This window comes from Camponotus floridanus, unplaced genomic scaffold, assembly GCF_003227725.1.
Source record: "Camponotus floridanus strain SB8 unplaced genomic scaffold, Cflo_v7.5 scaffold15, whole genome shotgun sequence".
In the NCBI taxonomy this organism is placed as follows: domain Eukaryota; kingdom Metazoa; phylum Arthropoda; class Insecta; order Hymenoptera; family Formicidae; genus Camponotus; species Camponotus floridanus.
Window position 1 is genome coordinate 2440003 of NW_020229270.1, and position 23475 is coordinate 2463477.

Below are 23475 nucleotides of genomic sequence, written 5' to 3' on the forward strand. Positions count from 1 at the left end.
TGTAGCAAATTTAATTATTATTAAATTTAATTATATTAGTACATTTTGTAGGACGAATTTACATATTCATACAACAAATTTATTTTCAATTAATATATTCAATATATTCTGCCTGATAATGAGCAATGTCCGGTATATATCGGGCAACCTTCCTCTGACTCAAAGATTATATTTGATGTACTATATGTGATATTTTATGTGTCATATAGTGCTACATGTAGGAAAATATTAAAAATATTTATGATTAAATATTTTCGATTACAAACTTCATGCCTTTGTAATTGCCGCAACTTGGAAAGTCGATCGGCACAAGAGGCAAATTTCGATCGAATCCCACTTTCATTACGAATTGCATTCCAGACCCGAGTAATTGAGGATGTATAGCAGTACTTCTCGCTTCCCATAACCAATAGCCTGAAAAATACAAAAATTAAGGTTGTTTATGCATAGATTTATGATATATATGTAAGAGATGTATAATTTATACCTAAATTGTCGGTGTAAAAACGAAGAATAACATAGCCCTTGTTCGGTACGACAAAAGTATCTTTTCGTACTGGATTCACAAGATTTCGATGAATTTTTTTATCACGATCCAAGGATATAATTTCATCTTTGGTAATAGGTCGTTTGAAACTCTCTTGGCCTACGATACTAACATTATAACCGTGTAGATGAAACGTATGGGATACGTCGTCTCCAACACCTGGGGAAAATATGATCTATATACGATTGGCTTTATTCTAAAAAATTTTTAATCTAAGAAGCAATTTATATATTAATATTAAAGAGATTGATTTTTTACGAAAAAGAAAAGAATGTCAATTATCTCGCAGCGCACGGTAGTATATTACCTTCGTCTATTAATACAATCTCGACTGTTTTCCGTGGTGAAACTTGAACTATTTGCAAACATTCGCAAAACAATGACGTATCGGCGCAATTGCTAGAACGTTTGTCAAGGGTGCAAATCGACTCTTCCAAAGTATTTTCCGATTGCGATAATAACGGAGATGATGGATACTTGAAAGACATGCCATTAATCTGCGATACCTTCCTTGCGCCTTTCTCTAAGCCTGAAATTTTCCTTGATACGTGATAATGATGAAAATGTTATATCTTTCTAGAAGGAAAATATAAACGCCAATAAGGCATTCCTGTTCCTGTATATATACACAATACGATTATATTTATTTTATAATTCCTCTTTTTTAATAATGATTTAACGAGTAAAGAAAATGTTACATCATTAAATGAGCAAAATTTTAATTTTAAGAAATACAAGATATAAAAATTTCCTTACTCAAATAAGCTGGATAGTGTTTCATTGTTTTGTAAGTATCATAAGAATTGTCTGTCATCTCATCTGTAACGAGTGAAAAAATATTCGTGTCGAAAGGCACATAAATTGTTTCATCGGCTTTTTCTGCCAATTGCGATAATTTTGTATTCTTCAGATCCAATGAACAAATGATATTTTTCGATATTTTATGACAATGATGACCATTTTCAATTATCTTAAATGCTTGTTCATTGAGGCTGTCACCAGTCTTTATCGTATATGAATCCAATCTGGTATTCTCGTAAAAAATATATGCCTCGTGACGCAAATTACGACAATCTTGAAGACCCTGAATGTCGAAGGCATACTTGCCGATCGTCTGCTCCGCATTTAGAATACAGTCAAGTCTTTCCCCTGAAAAGAAATTTAATGCTATAATTTATACACTATATAATCCTTTGCGCTTTATTTTATGTATGATTAATAATATAAAATTATTTTCTTTCTTAACGAGAATTTCATTAAATATAATTAGTTACAATTTACATTTTCTATCAAAACACAGTGAATCTTAAAGAATAATTATGAACATCAAAGAAGCAATATTAATGATAATAACATTAATGCTATAATTTTTATTGAACAAGTGTACAAATTCAACGGATGTACAAGTGTATAATTTCAACGGATATAATAAAATTTTTATAAAATATATATCTAGATAATTATTAAAGATCTTTTTAGAAGAAAAACGCATTGACATACATTGAATTCATTTAAGTTAACGCTAGAAGTTAACGCTAGAAGAAAAAGACAGTCATATACATACAAGGCTGCTATTGAGTTTATATATTTTAATGAATTCTCTTTTGGATTTTAAATTATTTAGTTTCATTAAATTACTTGTCATAAATTTTACTTTTGATTTTTTTGTATGTACTGTCGTATAATTCAATATATATTAAATGTTATAAATGATTGTTCTAAATGAGTTGTGATAAACCAAAAAACAGCTTATGGTTAAGTTCTAAGTCCTAAGAAACATGATCAAATGTACGGATGATTAGCGAGAAAGAGTCGAATCAGTGTAATATTGTAATGTAAGATATAAAATATTAATATTGTAAGATATAAAATAAGAAATAGAATACGATACGTGACATTAGAGTCACTACATCTCTTTTCTTATTGAAAAATAAATATATAAAAGAATATATAAAAGAAGAATATATAAAAAAAAGAATATATAAAATGAAACGACGGTATCAATCGATTGTTTGAAAAATCAACCTATAATGACGCATTGAAAATTTTAAAATATACAAATAAGCCAAAAGCTTTGTATTATATCTTTACTAGAATATATTTTGTGAAAAAAAGGTTTTCAACTGATGCATAAATTCCAATCTTCTAAGTGGAGAATCCTTCAAAAGCTTTACCGTCAGCCACGGACATAATATTACATTTATATTAATAAATGTTTACAACTTACTCGCTATTAATTTCTGACGGACTTCAACCAGTAGATGCTATATGCTTATTATTAAACATATGAGCACATTTAATTTGTTTATTTCGCGTAAACATTTCAAGATGATTAATGAGGACATATTGGGCAATTCAATAGGATTTAGTATTTTAGTATTTTAAATAATGAAATGGCAATACACAGAGATATTATTAGGAGATATTATTAGGAGACACGTTTAACTCGCTAGTATAATAATTCACTTCAGTATTTAGATGTAAGATTGATAAAAGTATTTATCGGAATAAAATTGCATTCTAGATCAATCATTGTAATCACCGCTATCATATCCTTGACTCGATTATCATGAATACTTAAATCTTAATATTAAGGAAAAATAACTACATTTATTAATCTATATCGATATTTAATATTTATTTATAAAAAGTTATAGCAATTGCATGCGTGTTATACAATAATGCATTATATGGCGGTGATTACAAATAAAAAATACCTCATATCGATTCACATCTCGGTCATATTATCAGGACTTTTCTCAAAAATTGAAAGAAATATGAAAATTTTTTTCTGCTAATTATTCTGAATTGTATTGCATTCTTCTCGCATTATTATTGCATTATTATTAAAAGTGAAATTTAAATTAATTAAAGTTAATGTGGACAATGCGAGCAACCTGAATCTAATTAAAAACAAAAACATATTATTTGACACAATTTTTTTTACATTTTATTTGCAAAATTGAATCGAGAAAAATAGAAATTTTGTGTATATACTTGTGCTTAACTTAGAAGGTTGCTTAGTTTCAGAGAACAATCAATCTATTTAATATCGACATATCTCGTCCAAATATTTAAAAAAAAATTGCCATTATAAAATCTTGATTGACTCAGTCTTTAGAATCATTTAAATCGATTAATAATAAAATAGCCGCGACAATGTGATTATGAAAATTAAAAGCATTCGCATTGACTTCTATGTTATACGCGATAATCACATTTGATTTCTCTGTGCGAATTTAAGAGAGATGCGTAATATTTAAAATAATTTAAATTCTATCTCTCGCTGTCTCTTTTTTTCTTTTTCTATTTAAAAATTATAGCTTGTAATTTTTGGAGGCTTGGAAGCAGAATACGTGGAATATGTGAAAGCGGAAATGGGATACATGGATAGTTATTTCACCGCGGCACACTCTATTCTTATAGTCTTTCTTATAGAATGATTTTTTTCATTCAGCTAACGTCTTTCTTTTAATATCGAAGTCTACTCAGACAAGAGCGAGTCGCGACTCGTTTATTGCAAAGATAATTCGATATAGCGATGTTAGCTAACGAAACGCTACGAATTACGATGAGTGTCGCGCGTTATCTTCCTGTGTCAATGGTTTCTTCCGTTACAACCGGCTCATTAGCGACGTGTTTGCGCGTAAACTCCGATCTCCGCCTCGAAGAGGATCTGATTGATCCTAAGCTTGGCAACCGATCTTGAGTACGAGTCGGGAATCTCAGCGAGCTGCAGGGCGATACTTTCACCGAACTTGGCAAATTCCTTCTTCGTCTTTCTCCGTTCCTTCTCATCTGTTTCGCCGACCTCAAGTTTCATCCGTTCGACCTCGTCGAGATCGATCGGCAAACTGTCATGGCTTGGCAAAGAGCAATTGTACAATTCCATTGCTTTTAGACTGGACGACGAGGACTCCTCGGCGTCCTCACTCAACGAAGCGTTGAAGGAACCGGTACCGGAGCCATTTGTCTCTTCATTGCTGTCTATGAACGTTATGCTCTCCGGATCGATGTCACTCACAATGTACTCTTCCTGTAGTTTCGATTCTTCCTCGATTTTCTGCGAAAAAGGGATCAAGCTGGATCAGGAATTTTATCGCGTTTTGACAATAGCGACAGAAAGAACGCTTTACACTCTCTTGTAATTTTCTTTAATTATTTACTATATTTACTATTATTTACTATATTTGGATAATGAAAGTTTAGAATTTAATTAATGCCGCATTCGCACGACTCGAATTTAATCTCACGCGTTAATCTCCAAAGACCGCTGTTGAAACTTTCACGTGCATTTATTTTTCCTCGCATAAAACGTGGGAGTTACATTGCTATTACGATAATTATTATAGCGTAGAAAATATTTATTACAATTCAATTATGACATTATAAAAATCGTAACTGTCTTCTTAGGAAAATACAATGACTTTCGAATATCAAATAGAGAAGAATTACTTGAGATCCATCATCTTCATGTTGTCGATGTTGGCGCATAAAAATGTTGCGCGTTATTATTATTGATCTTCCGTGCGTGCATCGAAATTAAACATAACTAAATCGAAATTAAACGGATCACAAAACGGATCAAGTCAAACATAAACAAAAGTCGACTCAAACTTTTGCTGGGAAGCGGATGATTATATGTCGCTACGAGTCAATGAAGTCATTATCTCGATCAGCGACGCATCGCGCTATTTTTTCTTTAGAACGAGAATTGTACTCATTATATCCTATTAGTTGAAAAAATTCTACACGTCAATAATCGCAAATCATACACGATGTTTTTAAAAATCAAAAACAAAAATTACATTTAGAAAATTTGAATTAACTAGCGATTAATTGAGAAAAGATTGCAAATTATTTGCCACAACTAAAAGAAAATTAATTCGTCTTTATTGAAAAATTTCTAAACAAACATGCATAAGTCTCTCAGGCTAACATATAATTGTTATATGTTCTCTGTCTTTCTCTCTTTTAAATAGAATATAACTGAATATATATAGATATATGTGTATATATATATATTATTTTAGAACTCATACAACTTTACACAAAATAAATCACGGTAATTCTATAATAATATCAGCTGTTTCCATCTGTCATCTGTCATCAGAATTGTCGGTAAGATCCTCAAAATCATTTGCGCACAGATCACGAATGCGAGAGAAAGAGAGAGATATTCTTCTCTTCCGCCTACCTTCTTCCGTTTGCTATATCTACGCGTGCCAAATTGCAGAAACTGCATAGCCTTGAAGGCGAACCACTTGGAGACGTATACGTCCGGGCCGGTGGCGGTGTTGCGGCTATCCTGAATTTTGTGCACCTCCCGGGAATACTGGCACTTGAGATTGGTAATCTTCTTTTCAACTTCGAGGGTGTTGCAGCGGAAGATCTCGGCGAGCTCCTGGATTGCCCGCTTGCGCTTCGCGCGATCCCGATAACCCCGGGCGTTCCAATCCCAGAGGACACGTCGTTGTTGGTACTCGCGGAGTAGCTCCAGAGTCTTGTCGCGCGTCCATTCTATGCGCGTCCCGCTAGATGCGCCCAAATCTTCCCAGAGAGTTCCGTGGCTGTACATGTAAGGATACGCGATGTCCCTCAAGTGTTCCGCGGCGTTTCCGGCGCGCGAAAACGCGCGCGCGGGTGAACGAGAGACGCGCGCGGTGATCGGAGGTGGCAACCGGAGGTGGCGGTTGCCTGCTAATAAATTGCGGGGCAGAATCAACACGACGAAAGCCGCAGCCGCGAAACGAGCACGCGTTTTAATGATTTTTGCGCGGGGCTCACGAGCGCTTGGCCACCTTGCTTTCTTTATTTCTCTTTACGGAAATCCTGGCGAGAGCACGAAGACGCCCGAGTCTGCGCGAATGTCGTCCGTTCCTATTGCCTCGCCTCCCGCGATTCACCATCCACGTCGCTCTTATACAAGCGTTGTGTTATGAAAGAGAGAGAAAGAGGAAGAGGATGCGAGAAAGGGGCAGAAGGGGAGAAAATCTCCCTCTCTCGCTGTTACGGATGCCCCTCTGTACCGCTCTCTCTTCTCGTCGACCCCTTAGGATCCTTTTCTTTGTTTGCTCCGTTAAATCTTGAAAACATCGGTGCACTAGAAGTCGTGTTAAGAGTTAAATAGTAATAATACATCAAGTACACATCTTCGGATTATTACGAATATTTTTTATCTCACATCATTATTTATTATCTCCAGCTATTTGTGATGAGTTAGTCATAAATGAAGTTAAATCTATGTTGTTTACGTTATAATTCTAAATATCTCTGAAACCTTTTTTTATGATTATCGTTCTCTTTTTCAGTCCAGCCAAATATATGAAACAAACGAGTGAATTCATGGAGTATGTATGCAAGAGATTGATCGGAATCAGAGAGAGAGAGAGAGAGAGAGAAAGAAAGAGAGAGAGCAATATGCATATGTATCTACACACACGCACACACACACACACACACACATATACCCACGAAGTATGTATGCCCGACTCCACATTAATGTATTTCTCTTTCTTTCTCTCATACATGATGCTCCATTTCTCGCATTAATTACTAGTACATCATATAGATATTGTGCTCGTAAAACTTATATTTATATGACGCAATTTTTATATGTTATAATCGATAAAGTTCGATTGTATATTTATTGATTTATTGATTTGTAGAATGCATTTTATATCGTACGATACTATTTGCATGTTATCTATTTATTTGTATAATAGTACGTTCTAATTTCATTAGAATATAGACATGATATTTTATATTTTGAAGTCTAGCACAAACATTTGTTTAGCACGTGCAATATATACAATACATACGTGCGTTAATTGAACATTACAATAGTTTTATAAATTATCTAAGTTGAGAGATAAAATTTAATCACTCAAGTATATTATTGGCGTATATATTGACGATTGTAATGAAACAATTATTACATATGAAATCATAAAAGAGATTGACTATATTAAGATACACAATTAAAATTTATTAAATTCAAACTCGATGCAATTTTGCATTATATTAATAAAGAAACAGGAATCATTTCCGTACCGACTTGAAACCGCATTATAGAGAGTGTTTGGATATAAATGTTGGAGAACAACACAGGATGTGAAACCTACCTGGGAATAAAACGACATGCGTGCCGGTCATCGATTGTACAGGGTTGCCATCAGCAGCCAGTACTTGGAGCGAGTGTCCATGGGCGGATAGTAAAATGGGACAGTTGTAAACATTGGCATTAATGAGACGTAATAAATAGGAAAATCCATGCCTCACTCGCACAAATACCTCTCGTACCTGTAAAAATCCCAAAGTACATCTCGAGATATAAATCCTTCTCATAGCACATTTTTATTTCATAATCTAAATTATTATATCGATCGCAGACAACACATATGCTGTTTATAATTATTTTAAAACATTCCGACAGAGCCAAGTTAGAATCGAAAAAACGAGCAAATTCTTTTCTTTTTTAATAATGATAATGATGGAGAGTATATATACCTGACCATTTACGAGGAGCTTATCCGGTGTAGGTGGATATAGGAGTGTTTGTTGTGTCAGTGGAGTTGATGACCTTGATGACAATACAAGTATCCTTTCCAGACTGGCATTATCACGTGGTCCTCGAACTGTCAACAACCCGTACACTCCGTCTCCCTGCTGCGAGACTAAAGATCCCCCTCCCCTTAATTTTATTTTTCTCACTGACGATTCTTTTGAACTATATCGCGCTATAAAATTCTACGTGAGTCTCAAGGCACAGCATTCTTCGGATTTAAACGGAAATCGTGAAAAGGCTTTTTTATGCAAAGCAAGGAAATATTACGGAGACTAGACTGAACTGGATCACTTCCCATATCGCGTCAATTATATCTGGTATCCTGCCCTATATCCTTTTTATTGTCGAAACTCTTCCCACGAGACGATCTTGGACGAGTCACAATATTTTATTCGCGATATATTTAAAAAGAATATGGAGTTATACAAAAACTGTACGCGATTTTTATTTGTAATAAAGAAACAATGAGAAGAGTTCTTGCCCTCGAGTCGGTTCTTGCACGAATCTACGGATATTATTGATCTTGTTATTCTTGATGCGAGCGCCGGATAAAGCAACTACGTTCTATGATGTAGACTGGAATCAAAATCGAGCGAGTCGATTCAAAATTACATCCGAGTTTGCGCAGAATTTTCCTTTCGACCTGAATTTTCGTTCATCATTCTTTTTGCTAATACAAATCATGTAATAATTTCACGTAGCGTTCACATTTACAGATAAAAATTCGATAAACATTACAACGTGTATATTAATATATTTATGCGAGAGAAAAAATATATATGTGATATACATATATATAATTGTCTGCATCATCACATACCTGAGTGAGCGTGATAGAAATATGTTCCTGTACTCTCGGGATTTATTTTATAACGAAAACCATTATAGGGTAAAATAGGACATTGCGTTATCATAGACACACCATCCATATAATTAAAATCTTTTTGTCGGATTCCATGCCAATGGAAAGTCAACTCGCTGCTTTTTAATTTGTTGTAAATAAGAACTTCTATTGTGTCACCGAGACAAACCTATTGTACAAAATATATGTATATACCGTTTGAGAGAAATTTTCTTACAAGTTGCATACATATTTTTTCTACCAATACTAATTAATCATTAATACTAATTATATTAAAAAAAGATATAATAACTATAATAATTAATACTATTTCAAAGGAATATACAATGTATATTGAATATACTAAACACAGAAATTTGTCGATATTCATAGAAAAAAATACTTTATAGTGCAAGAAAATCGTACTCATATTTACTTGTATAGCTGGTCCCGGACTTCTTCCGTTAATTGTCAAAAAGCTCTTTGGTGTGATAATATTTGTACACGTAGAAATTTCATCCTTGTCCTCGATTTTGTCACAGGAACTACTATTTACATTAAAAATATATTAGATATAATGCTGATAGTTGTTCTTGATTTCTTTTTTTACAAATTATATTGACATTTTTTCGCGAAATATTTATTCAATGAAATTTTCTATAACCTATTTCTTACTTTTATTAGAGAAATAAAAACATCGAGATCTTTTTAACTGTAGTTTTTATAAAATTTCATATCTGATACAATTTACATTAATAAGATATGATAGGATCGGGTAAAAAAAATGTAATATAATTAAAATAAGAGAAAATAGGAAGATGAAAGAGCAAACTCATTGTTAATACATTACCCAAATGTAGCAAAAAAAAATGAAAAGATGACGAAAATGTTCAGGTTAGCTTTTTGACAAAACGATATTTTTCCGGCTAAATCAATAGTTTCCCTGTTTACCGCTACGTGACGTGCAATGCAATACCTATCTCGCATTTAAATTTCAGTTACGAGAACTATATAAAGTCTGCAAAGAGTATCATCAAAGGTGTATTATACACTTGTTTATCAGTATGACTCTTGATGTTTTCCCTAAGAATGAACTATTCAGAGATAAATATCGAGTGAAAACGACGATCGTGTTGTTCTCTTGAGATATAAGATAAAATTAATTTTTTCTACATGTAAATAATATCTTGAATTTTATAAATTAAATAATTTAAGAATATTACAATAAAAAATAATAAGAAATTATTATAAGATTATATATACAAAAGATGGAAAAATATTTTGATTTCAGATAATATATATAATTTTTTCATCATAAACTTAATAAACAAACATATTCAGAAATTAAATTTAATATTTTCAATTATGATACACTTGATCTATGTTTAAAAAAATCGAAAAGTAGATTTGATTGCTGATTTGAAACATCAACAAGCTCGGTAATCTATTCAAAATAATTATGGAGAAAATCATGAAATTACCGTTAAAAGAGCGCATCGCAAAGATTTACACAAAATATATAACACCGTTACATGATCCTACAGTACAGTTAATGTATGTAACACATACATATCAAAGTGGAATACACCTTGTGTCGAAACCTGTTGCACATCAAAGTGCAGAATGCATTCAACGTGAATATTAACCGTTATAATGCTGCATTCCAATTCGCGAATAAAGTGAAGAATATTTTGCTATTATTGTGTTCCAGAAAAATTTACAGAACTATCTTGATTCAAAAACTTCCTAACTTGCTTCTTTTTTCATTTATTTCACTTTATATCGCATATTTTTTTTATAACATTACATCATATTTACACTGTTATATGTTTCAAACTTTTTCTCATTTATAAATGTTCTTTCCCTTTGCTTATACATATGTATAATAATATTATTAAATATTTGTTAATTTAAAAATATAATAAATTGTAATGCTACCTCACCTTACTGCACTGTGCGATTCTGTGACGAAGAACTTATAAACGCAGGTTTTTTTCGAAGACATTTCGCCGGAACAAGGACGCACGCATTCATGATCATCATCTGATTTTTGAAAATGAGAAAATTGTTTACTCATTTAAACATTTGTATTAAATAGAAATTTCATTCATCGAGAGATATATTAATTTATCAAATTAACTTTATTAATGTACTATTTCGCGTGCAGAAGAATATGACATAAAACAGTAAATTTTTTCGAAGATAAACACTGCTTTTACAAAACACACAATCAGCGAAAATAATATACGCTGTCGTAAAATATTTCACTCACCAGATGTTCCAGAACACAAAACCGAAATCGGACAAGAAACGAATATCAAAACTATCGAATAGCGAAAATACATGATTGCCCAGAATACATGAGTCGTACCATACCAAGCACGTCTACGTACACACGGCTTGAATGATTCTGCACGGATCTAAGCCGACAACCAACCGACTGATTCAGGAAGTGAACAATTTTCGAACTGCTGTTAGAGATTGCAAGAGTGAGTGAAAGAAAGCTATAATGGAATACTACATCTTGAGAAAAGACTTTCTTTTTATCACAAAGATACATTTTGTACGATATTTACATACATAAATGCAGTTTCATTACTTTTATAATTGAAGCATTATTCCTACAAAAGGATGAAAAAAAGAAATATTTCTTCAGAAAAGAAACAATTGAAAACTAACAAAAAAAGGAAATCGCACACATTCATATTTACATGTATAAACATACATAAATTTAAATAAAGATTATTTTTAAATAAATTTCTATTCTATATAACTTGTCAATATGATTTTTATATACATTTAGTTAAATATATTTTGAAAAGGGTTTCTCATTCGAAAAAATATTAATAGTGTCTGTATATTGTTTATGTATTTAAAAAAAGATTGGTTTTATAACACTGTAAACTACATAATGGTACTCCAGTTTTTGAACATGAATATCTTTTTGGATTTCCACACTGATTTACACCGCAAAGAATTTGTTTAGGTGGAATTTTTCTGAAATAAAATTAATAAGAGGATATACACAACTAATGCTATCTGTCTTAAATATTATTAAAAAACTCTATGAGATAATACATAAATATATAATATACAAATATAATTTAAAGAATAATATATAAATAATTATATATGTAAATAATTTATATATAAATAATAATTTTTAAAATATATAAATAATAATCTTATTATACTTACTCTTTGGCGGGACAAAGTGGAAAATCTTCGCCAGGTGGTAAAGATATAGAACTTCCCTCAATTGTTAAACGATATGTCACTAGTGGTACTTGTTGTTTAGATAATCTGCCCTTACTGATAACTTTAGATGCTTTAGATTCTTGTTTCTTAAGTAATCTTTCCATTGTCTTTTTCTACAACAATAATGTAAAAATATTTATTCGGAATTAAGAAACTTTAAATGGTTAATCTAACTAACTGGATAAAGAAAACTTTATTTTAAACAGTACTTTATCTTTTTCTCGTTTTTCATCAGCAAGTTGTTTTCGTTTTAGAGATTTCAAAGCAGCCTTCTGTATAGCTTCCGCAGTCATAACTTTTTCTTTGTAACCAGTGGGTAATGACATCAATTGTTCGACACCTGAATTTGGCTCAGTATCAGTTTTTCTCTCAAACATTGCTCTCTGTCGAGCTGTCATGAGTTTAGGATCTTTTGGTTTAATTTTTTTCAATTCATCATCAACCTAAAATAATATATATTATTACATTAAAATAATATAAATTATTACATTATTATGTAAATTATTACATTATTATTACATTATTATAGTCATCACAATCTCCCTTCAGATTTTCAAAATGTGTAACCAATAGAAATATGCACATATTATACATAATAGTTGTTATATATAATAGCTTTCATATTCATATAGAATATATTTAAAGAAATACACACCTCTTCAAGTTTACCAGATTCAATAGCATCTAGCCATCTTTCTTCTTCGCTGCTAGTCCCACTATCTTTACCTTTGTTGCTTTTTGGAATTTTTTTCTTTGTAGTTGCTTTTGGAGAAGATGTAGTATTCATTGCAGTTGCATTCAGACTACATGTTTTCAATATTTTTTCACGTTTATCCAAACTGAAAAATAAATATAAATTATATATGTAAAATGCTTAAATATTCTTGAAATTTTTTCAAATTAGACATTATACATTGTTCTAAATTATTAAAAAATTGTTCTATCTTAATATATTTTGAAAGTAAAAAGCAGTGTATAATTTTGAAATATATATTTCAAGATTATAAAACAAATATAACCTACACCTACCTCCTTTCATCCTCCTTTTTCATTTTTATTCTAAAACTTTTTTTCCGGTTAGTATCAGCTGTGATGTCAATAAAAACGTCGTTGTCATGCATAAGCTTTTTCTTTTTGTGCTTTTTATGTTTATGTTTTTTGTGTCTTTTTTGCGGTAGAACATCATTTGTATCTGACAAATATTTAATCAACATTGAAAAAATCGAAAATTTGCATTGTATGTCAATGAAAAAATATAGTATAAAAATTAATTTAAATTAATATAAATAGAAGATCACACATACCTAAATTCATTTCTTCTTCGGTACTTATATCTCTCGGCTTACCCATTAGATCAAAGAGTAGCCAAGTAGTAGCTTATCTAAAAAATAATATATCAGAGATTGAAATTGAGTAAAGATGAACATGCAAAACATTTGCATTTTCTCTATTTTAATATTTCAATTCCTATTCCATTCTATTCCGCCCTTAAATTTTGATGTAAGAGTAAATAAATTAGACTAGCCTTCATCTGCCCTCATCCATGCCTTCATCGCATGCGCGGCGAATGTGATGTCAGAAAGTTGTGTACCTTCGGTATACATCATAGACATAAAATATATAGATGGAACACTGACTGTTTATGACAGAATGCGTTCGTAAATCCTACCCATATGGTAAAATTCCACTTATTTGACCAATCAGGATAAAAAGGAGCAAATATTTCTGTCCTGATTGGTCAAACAATATTATTTTATTTTAGTAAGATTTTTGAACGCACTTTAAAATTGTTTTGTTGAGATTCTTTGAGATTTTTTAATCCTCATTCCGCAACGATTCTTCATAATCCGACGTTTTTATTAGTTTTAAGTAAAGATACATCTCTTGGAATCTAATTAATCAAAAATGGGTAAGGAAAATGAATCAGATGGTACGAAAAAAAGAAGGAAGTCTCTGAATACGAGCGGTGGAGTGTCGATGAAAGATGGAGACATGTATAAGGTACATAAAAATGCTAAAAATTATAATTATTTGTTAATTATAATGTAAAGAACCAAAAAGTAATCAAATATTATTTTGTTTCAGATAATAATAAGTTATGAAGAAAAGGAAGCTAACGAGAGGTTACCTGAAGATGATTCTGAATGTTTCTTGGCGACCTGTGACAATATTCGAGCAGCAATGAATAAGATAGTTAAATTGAAATCCAGTGGAGATTCAAATGTAACAAAGCCTGCAAAATAATGATCATTATTTATTGTTGAATTTTTTGTAAATTTAATATGAAACAAAAATGTGTTTTAGGTAAAAGATGAGATTCGTGAATTGCAAGTTCAAACATCCTTGGCATTTGTAGAATTGAAGAAGTTAAATCGGATGGAAAAATTTCGTACAAAATGTGCACGTGATTCTCTTGTGGCTGCAAAAAGCAGTGTAGATAGTAAACATTTGCATTTACAGAATCTGTTATATGAAGTAATGCATTTGAAGAAAGAAGTTGTCAAATGTCTTCAATTTAAGTAAATCTCTTTATTTTTATTTTAGAGGACTTTTCACATTTCTTTATTATCTTTAAATAAAATAAAATAACTTCTTTTTTCTTTTTTCCAATCTAGATCCAAGGATGAATTGATAGAACTTGTTTCGGAAGAGGAATTTTATAAAGAAGCTCCAGAAAACATTTCACGACCTGTATATAATTTTTTATATATAACTGTAGATAATTGTAAATTTAAATTTCTTTATATGATACATGTGACAAATGTATTTTAGGAAATAACAAAAAACAATCCTCATCAATTGAGACTAGCTCGTTTGGAATGGGAATTAACGCAAAGAAAACAATTGGCAGCATTATGTGATGAATTGACAGAAAGCAAAAAGGCAGTAGCATCCAGCATTGAGACAAAACAGACTCGCTTAGATAATCTTGCACCACAACTGCGTTCTATATTGGAAGTAAGAGTTTATTAGCTTAAAAAATTAAATATATATATATATATATATATATATACATATAATGTTTTCTTAAACATTTATACAAATAATATTTTATTTTTTACATTTTCAGGCAAGCAAACCATTGCAAGAGAGTCTTGGATTACCATTGGATAAAATTCGTCAAGAGCATCAAAAAGCTTCATTACTCATATCAGCACTTTATGTATTGTATGCAAAGGCATCTGCCTATAGGGATGCATATGGTATAATTAATATATTAAATATAATTTATTATGTATTTACATTTTTATGAATAAAGTCTTATATTTATTATTTCTTAAAATATTTTATAGATAATACATTGGTGGTCAAAGTAGAAGGTGATGAAGATGAAGCAAAACGTGCAAACAATCAGGATGGCTTGCAAGAATCTGATTCAGATCCTGAGAATCAATCGGAAAGTATTGTAGAGGAAGTGCCCGTGCATAAAAAGAGACATCACAGATTATCTCGGGAAGCTAGACAGGAAGAAAAACGATCAAAACTCTTGCAACGACATCCGTTACATGTAAAAATCATTATTGTATTAAAAAGTAAGTTTTAGATTAATATATTTATAGTCCATAAAAATTGTCTCGAAAATTAAATTTTATTTTTATTTTAATATGTGTGATCATATTCTAATGCAGGAAAATGTAATAATAAATAAAACTAAGTTTGGAGTTTTTCTAAAAATCTTAATTTAAATCTTGATTAAATTTTACGTAAAATAAATTTTTCAGATGAGACGAAATTGACTCTTTGCTTCTATTATATGATTTATTTAAAAGTCATTACAGTAGAGTCAAAACTCGAGACGGAAGACTTAGGAGGTATTAGTGCTGGGTATATATTATTTAAACATTACTTAAAAATTAAATTTTTTTTAACATTTATAATATTAAATTATTGAAATTTATAATATATATTTATAAAAACACTTTTGAAAATACATTTTTATTTTTTTTTTCAATTATTTGAGGTAATTCTTTCAAATTGTGTTCTATTAATAGAGACATGCTGGTATCGGAATCGATTCTTCGCGAACTGTATCCGCAAGACTCAGGATTGGAGAGCCCGAATCCCGCCAATCAATATCAGTTATCACGACATAATTTGGGTTCTTTCTCATCTTTGGGACTAGGCATTCCTTATAGATGGGCACAAAGAATGGCTGGTCTGCATTTTGTCTCATCTGATATGAATGAGCAACAACGAAAGGTGTTTATAATTGAAATGTTAAAAATTAATTTAAAGTGTTAATCTCTTAGTTCTCATACTCGTAAAAAAATATAAAAAAATAATTCGTTTACTTGTGTAATAAAAAGTTATAATTTAAAATAATTTTATTTGCTCATTGATATAAATTAGCATATATATTTAACTAAAATTTAACTTTATTTACAGCTTACAAGTCAAGAATTGGCACAAGATTGTGTAGAGAGTGTGTTGAAAGAAATCAAGCGACGTGTAAAAGCGCGGCTGGATCTTTGTTCGGAGATACGACATTTGGAATCTGGTAATCTACCAATTTTCGTCAGTACAACGGATCCAGTGCCGCAAAAAATCTCAACGTCATTGCATCGATTCACAACTATGACTTGGAAGAATTACTCAAATTATATCACTTCGTCAGCATTCTGCCAACAAGGATTAGTATCATCTGTAGATATCTTTTACGAAGCTGTACTTCGTCGTGGCAGTAGTATGATTACTATTATTTCAGATTTTTTTATACGAATATACATTATTTTTTTATTTTTCTAGACATTTAGATAAAAATGTTTTTAGGTGAACTTGTGGCAAGAATCGCTATCAAACCAGATTATCCGAAGATAGCACCAGTATTTAACGTAAGCATCAGCCCAATGGTACCGGCATCCGCGGATATCGTCAGAGATATCGAGAGAGAGGTCAATGTGATGTGGACAAAGTCGCCAACGTTAACGGCACAGATACAACGGCTGAGAGCGTGCTTCGATATTTATCTAGAAACTGAGAGCATGGCACCAAAAGAAAAGATATTTTTCCATCCTGTGAAAGGGCGGACTCGCGCTCGACCATACAAATATTTGTCGCTTGGAGGAGGAATATTTATTCATCGTTGAATAAATTAAATTATTTGTATATGTATGTATTATTTTATTCTCTATTGATTTCCACACACATACACAAGTACTTATAAAATATATAATTTTTTATTTCTTTAAATTATTCCAATTCTTAAGAGAATTTAAAAATTATTTAAGAATTACAAAAAATTAATTTTAATTTTAAAAGATTAATATTTTCTACATATATAATATTAAATCATATCTTTTTAATTTAAAGTGTTGGTCTCTTTTTATATTAGAAATATATGTATTTTGTTTATACAGAAATAGATGTAAGCGGCCGCGCGGTTGGAGTTCTAGAAACAGTCAAGAGATACGTGCGCAAAGTATTTCTCAACTGTTTATTCTCAAAAGACAGTTCATCGCATTCCTTCTTCATGAATATATTATCAGCTTTAATATAATTAAACTGTTCCCAAAAATTTTCCAATTTATCAAATGGCTCTGACATCTACGAATAACCTCATATTATTTAATCTTATTTCATTGAACATGCTTTTTCCTTACATATATGTAATAACTCACACAGCTTGCAAAGGTTATTCTAGATCCAGTATCGCGTAAAGTGTATTTCTGAACAGTCAATGAAAATGGTTCTAAACTCGAACATATTTTCAGTAACGAAATTAATGCCGAACCTTTCTCTGAAATTCTTCTCAATTCCTGTAAATTAAACAATCTTAAAGATACATATTTATTAGATAAGGAATCCAAATTTTAATTTGTTAAATACATGTATATATATATATATATATATATATATATATATATATATAATTTATGCACAATTTACCGCATATACACAATTTTTCCTTAAATTTAATTAGAAATAATTAAACTAGATCAAACTTTAATCAAAGTTTAATACTTTTAGAACGCTGGTACTAATAATAGTCAATTTTTTTAGTTGGGTAGCATCCAACATTTGAGTCATGGAAAATGTTTGCCTCAAGCTTTCAGTTTTCTTTTTCATCTGTACAATCTGATCCTTATATTCCGTTATATTATGTTCCCGCTTCTGTGATAACGTGTACGTGTCCTGTTTCAAATTTTTAATCGTGCCTTGCAACTGTATCTGCAGCTTCGGATATTGCGCCACATTCGCATGATGAACATCGTCTTGTTCTTTCAAGTACTCGTACTGTTTTCTCTTATCTCCCGTATTGTTCTCATATTCGATTATCGTTTCATTAAGTTGTCGCCATAATTCTTCGACCTCGTTAGAAGCATATTGCATCAAACGTGACAAAGAGTCTTCCTTCTAAAATATTTTTACATTATACTTATCGTCATCATATTTACATCATCATATCATAGGACAAACTATAATAATGAAATATTTCTGTACCAAATACACAATGCTGTGTATGTTAGTGGCGTTTTGGATTTTTGTTTGCATTAATTTGTTTTCTATCTCTTTATCTTGTCCAAAAATTATACTCTGCAATTGATTGCAGAACTGCTCTAAATCCTCTCGTATTTTATTTAATTCGTTCACTTCATCAGTAGTGATGTGATTGCGTTCGTATGTGAAAGATTCATGCAAATGCATACATTTCTGCTTATATATTCCTATATAACATCAATAATTAACAATGTTCCTCCTCTTCTTATGCACATATAAATCAAATATAAATCAATTTTAAATTTTAAGATATTCTAATTATATGATTTGAAATTAAAATATTTGATTACACATGTGTGTGTGTGTGTTTGTGCGCGCGCGCGCGTTTAAATATACTTTACATACAATTTATAATGAGTTACCAATTATTATATCCATTATTTGAATATGAGCTTCTTGCAGTCTTCTATGATCCATATCAGTTGTCTCTAATTCATTATATAAATGCCATATCATGAGGTCTTTTATTTTCATCATGCGATCAAAATTTTTCCAAAGATACTCCACATTTTCATGAAGTTCCTTACATTTTATTCGACGTAGAATGAATCGCCATTGTTCGTTTATCTTTGCAGTGTTCAATCGCGAGAACGCTTCCTCACGTTTCAGCTTATTCTATATTTCACAAATTGATTTATTGCAAAATCGCATTACATTATTTATTTCAATTGCATATTTAATATACCTTAGTAAACGCCGCAATTAATTGTTGTTTACGTCGTTTGCTCTCTAATTCTAATTCTGCTCGATGCTGCAAGTAGCGGGCGCGTTCCTCATCACTCATGCGAGCTAATTTGCTTCCTTTTCCCTTTTTTTTCGGCATTTTACAATAAATTTACACTCAAATAATTAATATTCAAATAGATTTTATTCTTAACAAGATACAAATTTCCCGTAAGAATAAAGGTAGTAAGACCTATTATGATAGGCAAAATAAAACATGTTTGATCAATAATGATCGAATTCTATATCCAAGATATTGTGTGTGTGGTGTGTGTGTGTGTGGTGTGTGTGTGTCTGTGTGTGTGGCTTATATAATACATTATAAAAATTTTATTTGATTTAAATCACACAAGTTCTTTCTACTGAAATATAATATAAAATTTCTTCAGAAATTTAGTCAATATAGAATTTTATAAAAACATTTTCACATATACATTTCACATATTCACATATGCAGTGTTAAAGATATTTCTGTAAGCAATTCTGTACGTTTTAACAAGGTTAGATATGAATTTACATTAAATATATTATATTACTCTATAACGTATTTGAGACAAAAAATATGCTCATATATATATTTTTTTATACATAAAATAAAAATGTGTTATGTAATCGGCAAGAAATATAATTAATATTATATTTTTTTAAACTTATAAAATATAAATGTCATCCATCACATTATTTTCGAGACAATAACTTTATATAAGAGAAAAATATGTATATACAATATTTGTATATGCGTTATTATGATTACTTTTCTACTATAATTGCAAATGAAGCAAGGCATCGAGAGTAAAAAAATTATCGAATTCGTACCTTGATCGAAGCTCGTATGAAGATTTTCGCATTTTTTATGAAAATATAGTTTAGTTGCCCTGCAACTTATAGCGAATGTATAATAGTTTCTATAAGCTCTTTGTATTACTCTATTTGGTGGAAGACTTAAATGCAATTTGGATAATAAATGCATTGATTTTTGTAGTTCTCAATAATGAAATATGTGTCAAATATTTTTTTGCAATGTCATAGTCCTGGTGTCAATATTTTCCATGGAAAGTGGCCGCTCTTTCGTCGTCGGTATAAAGCTTTGAGTACGTCTGATCCTTTCGCCTCCTTTTAAAGGATGTGTCACAATTTGCGTCTCCAGTAGAAATTGAGCCTCTTCGGCGCGTTTGACTTTCTCGCGTGCAACACGTAACTCAGCATCCAAATGTTCCCTTTCCATTTCCAATTGCTGAAGACGTAATTCGGCATCTTAAAATAATAATACAAAGAAAAAACATTAAAACAAAGATAAGATTTTAAAATAATATAAATAAGAATAAGAGAATAAGAACAAAATTAAAGATAAAATAAAAATAAAAATTAATGTAAAACATTAAAAATTAATAGATTGCACTCTTTTAAAAATTTTAATTAATTGCAGCTTAATGAAGCTTTTACATATGTACATACATATACATGCATATAAAAGCATAATTAAATTATATATTAATAAGAAATATTTAAAAAATGTTAAAAATAATAATAAAATAAATATTTAATTATATTATGTGTGTAAACAGTTAAATATTTTTTATAGATCTCATACCATGCAACTGTTGTTCATTTTTCTGTTGCATTCGTTCAAACTCTAGTCTTTTCATTTTCTCCATTTCTAACAACTCTTGCTGTTCCTGCTGCAACTTTTCCAATTGCTCTCTTTTCTCCCATTCTTCACGTAATACTCTTGCTTGCAAATTTCGTACTGTAATACATATTTAACTTATATAACTCAACAAAATATATTGTAATATAAATTACACAATATCCTTACCTATTTCCTCGTCGCGTAGAGCCTGTTTTTCTTCTTGTAGCAGCAACTCCAGTTTTTGCTTAACATCTTCCAATTGTTGAACTTTGGCGCCTTCCTCTTTCGACAGAGCTTCTAATTTCCGAGCCTGTATTTCAGCAGCAATTCTAGCTTGCCTCTCGTGCTGAAGTTCTAGCTTGGTCTCTTCTTTTTCTTGTTTAGTAGCCTAATAGTAGTAATAAAATGGTTGGAAATAAATTTTTACTAGAATTATAAATATCTTTTAATTCATTTTTTTACAAGTTTTACTTGTCGTAAAGATCTTCTTTGATTGGCCAAACTTCTTTGATAGCCGATTTTCTCGTTCGAATGCTGAATAGCTGTTTGCAATGCTGCAAGCCATTGCAGCCTGCCTTTGTGATCCTCTGCTACTAGCTCTATACATCTGTGTTCAGGTGTGCTAAGAACAAATCTTCTATCAAGCTTCCCATTATTGGACAAAGAGTCAGCCCAACAATTAGCATTCAATAATATTAATCCAGATGGTTCTTTTTGGTGTGGATCTTTATAATATGCCAATTCACCAGGACGCAGTACAAACCAGAAGTATCGCAGTGTTGGCAGTAGAAAACCTTTTTTCATCAAATAACCCTGTGTGCCAAATTTTATAAAAATAATTATAATAATAAAAAATCCAAATATATGTATGATAAAAAATTTAATAATTTTCTTATAATTTATTTAAAATTTTAATAACTATTTTGATTTACCTTCTTCACTACATTCTCCACATAAATCTGATAAAGATCATCAATAGCTTCTGTTAATGCCACAGTGTCTAAGGTATTGCCACCACTGTATTTTGATTCAAGAACTGCTAGGAATGTGGGAAACCTTTCCAAAAAATTTTTTCATAAAGAAATTATTTTTTGTAATTTTATTGATTGAATAAATAAAATATTACCTAAACATTTTGATAGCTGCTGATAGAGCAGAAAAATCTATAGCATCCCACTGCAAACCCAAGGATGTTGCCAGATGCGAAGCAATTCGTGCTACTTCATCACCATGCATTGTTACCTGTAATACAAAGATAATATATCAGATATTTAATTGAAAGGTGCTTGTTTACAAAGGAATAAATTATCAAGATAAGATTCACCAGATAAGAATCTGTTGCATTCGGATCTGATTCAGCCAGTAGACAGTAAATTCGAAATAACTGGTAAACACTTTGATTTTCAAAAACTGGGTGAGATCTTTCCAGATAGTTTTTCTTACAGACCAGCCAACAGATTTCATCTATTCCTTCCTCCAATCTTTTCAATGTGTGTAGAGAAGTAGCATCAGTTATAGAAGAAAACACCTGAAGCACAACAATTTTGTATTTATATACAATAAAATTAATGCTCTAAACTAACGAAGAGAAAATACATGACAATTTGGTAAAATTTAAACATTTTTAACAAAACATTTGAAAATAAAAAAGAATAAAAACATTTATATATATTTTAATTATATTTCTTAAAAGTAATTGGATGACTCGTGACTCTTTGCTCTTATAGAATGCCTTACCTCTTTCTGCAAATAATACATATACTGATCAAATGTCAAGCTCTGTGTACTCCGATAATGCTCTAGACCTTTTTCCACGCCATACAAATCCATCAATGTACCAATATTGGCCGTCAACACCTATGGACAAATCATCAATTGTGAGATATATATATTTGACATATAAATTTGATATATAAATAAAGTTTATGCAATATGAGACTGACAGGAATTGACAGGATATGCCTTGCTATAAGTTCCTCTGGCAATTCTATCAATTCCTCAAAATTTTACCTTTAACTTTGACTTAGCGACCGTGTTGATATCATCGGCCTGCAATGCTTGGAACGCATGCCAAATGCTGTTGCTGAGGTTCTTAAACAGGTGGGCCATCGCTCTTGCCTGCACTTACACGAGAGTCAGCCAACAGGTGTTTTTCTTTATCTTGCTATCGCGCCCCTGCACATCTCGTAAATATTCGTGAGCGCATATCTCATCACTCTCATTCTCTTGCTGTCTCTTTAAATGATTTGGTTTTCCCTTCCTTGCGTTTTTCAAGATACCAATCTTTTTCCTCTTAGAATTTTTTATTCACTTGCCATAATCTCACATTCTCGTGCTAAAAATGATCATTAAGAATGACGCATAATGTATATTATTTCGTGCGAAGATTTCTCTCCCCTCCGCTTTGCAAA

At 31.0% G+C, this 23475-nt stretch overlaps 6 protein-coding genes across 12 annotated transcripts; 1 reads left to right on the forward strand and 5 right to left on the reverse strand.

Moving 5' to 3' along the window:
* Positions 1-14: 14 nt before the first annotated feature.
* Positions 15-11440, reverse strand: LOC105258597 (laccase-9). 6 transcript variants are annotated; one of them, XM_025406596.1, is made up of 10 exons: positions 11228-11440; positions 10899-10998; positions 9392-9500; positions 8935-9145; positions 8057-8223; positions 7672-7849; positions 1304-1696; positions 855-1076; positions 488-706; positions 15-414 (listed from the first exon to the last, which is right to left on the reverse strand). In XM_025406596.1, the coding sequence occupies exons 1-10, from the start codon at positions 11298-11300 to the stop codon at positions 245-247; spliced, it is 1842 nt and encodes a 613-aa protein (XP_025262381.1). In that variant the 5' UTR covers positions 11301-11440; the 3' UTR covers positions 15-244. The 6 variants fall into 6 exon arrangements, with proteins under 6 accessions (XP_025262381.1, XP_011268246.2, XP_025262382.1 ...); XM_011269944.3 differs by having other exon boundaries at positions 9392-9503; XM_025406597.1 differs by lacking the exon at positions 11228-11440 and having other exon boundaries at positions 9392-9503; positions 10899-11054.
* Positions 3517-6457, reverse strand: LOC105258596. The gene is made up of 2 exons (XM_011269943.3): positions 5745-6457; positions 3517-4610 (listed from the first exon to the last, which is right to left on the reverse strand). The coding sequence occupies exons 1-2, from the start codon at positions 6123-6125 to the stop codon at positions 4176-4178; spliced, it is 816 nt and encodes a 271-aa protein (XP_011268245.1). The 5' UTR covers positions 6126-6457; the 3' UTR covers positions 3517-4175.
* Positions 11441-11774: 334 nt separating the features above from the next.
* LOC105258598 (INO80 complex subunit B) lies at positions 11775-13810 on the reverse strand. The gene is made up of 7 exons (XM_011269945.2): positions 13739-13810; positions 13518-13594; positions 13243-13405; positions 12869-13052; positions 12423-12656; positions 12154-12326; positions 11775-11952 (listed from the first exon to the last, which is right to left on the reverse strand). Exons 2-7 carry the CDS (start codon positions 13561-13563, stop codon positions 11820-11822), a joined length of 933 nt encoding a protein of 310 aa, XP_011268247.1. The 5' UTR covers positions 13564-13594; positions 13739-13810; the 3' UTR covers positions 11775-11819.
* Positions 13811-13997: 187 nt separating this feature from the next.
* Positions 13998-17319, forward strand: LOC105258599 (THO complex subunit 5 homolog). Its single transcript, XM_025406629.1, has 11 exons — positions 13998-14214; positions 14299-14436; positions 14518-14732; positions 14829-14904; positions 14986-15171; positions 15284-15416; positions 15507-15746; positions 15936-16038; positions 16206-16413; positions 16600-16897; positions 16984-17319. The coding sequence occupies exons 1-11, from the start codon at positions 14119-14121 to the stop codon at positions 17298-17300; spliced, it is 2010 nt and encodes a 669-aa protein (XP_025262414.1). The 5' UTR covers positions 13998-14118; the 3' UTR covers positions 17301-17319.
* A 212-nt stretch (positions 17320-17531) lies between these two features.
* Positions 17532-20010, reverse strand: LOC105258622 (dynein regulatory complex subunit 2-like). Its single transcript, XM_011269981.3, has 6 exons — positions 19397-20010; positions 19074-19326; positions 18655-18878; positions 18175-18567; positions 17832-17969; positions 17532-17757 (listed from the first exon to the last, which is right to left on the reverse strand). The coding sequence occupies exons 1-6, from the start codon at positions 19532-19534 to the stop codon at positions 17563-17565; spliced, it is 1341 nt and encodes a 446-aa protein (XP_011268283.2). The 5' UTR covers positions 19535-20010; the 3' UTR covers positions 17532-17562.
* A 66-nt stretch (positions 20011-20076) lies between these two features.
* LOC105258602 (differentially expressed in FDCP 6 homolog) lies at positions 20077-23417 on the reverse strand. 2 transcript variants are annotated; one of them, XM_011269949.3, is made up of 9 exons: positions 23075-23417; positions 22802-22921; positions 22389-22592; positions 22191-22306; positions 21997-22120; positions 21527-21877; positions 21251-21452; positions 21026-21181; positions 20077-20688 (listed from the first exon to the last, which is right to left on the reverse strand). In XM_011269949.3, the coding sequence occupies exons 1-9, from the start codon at positions 23171-23173 to the stop codon at positions 20438-20440; spliced, it is 1623 nt and encodes a 540-aa protein (XP_011268251.1). In that variant the 5' UTR covers positions 23174-23417; the 3' UTR covers positions 20077-20437. The 2 variants fall into 2 exon arrangements, with proteins under 2 accessions (XP_011268251.1, XP_011268252.1); XM_011269950.3 differs by having other exon boundaries at positions 21536-21877; positions 23075-23415.
* Between the last annotated feature and the right edge of the window lie 58 nt (positions 23418-23475).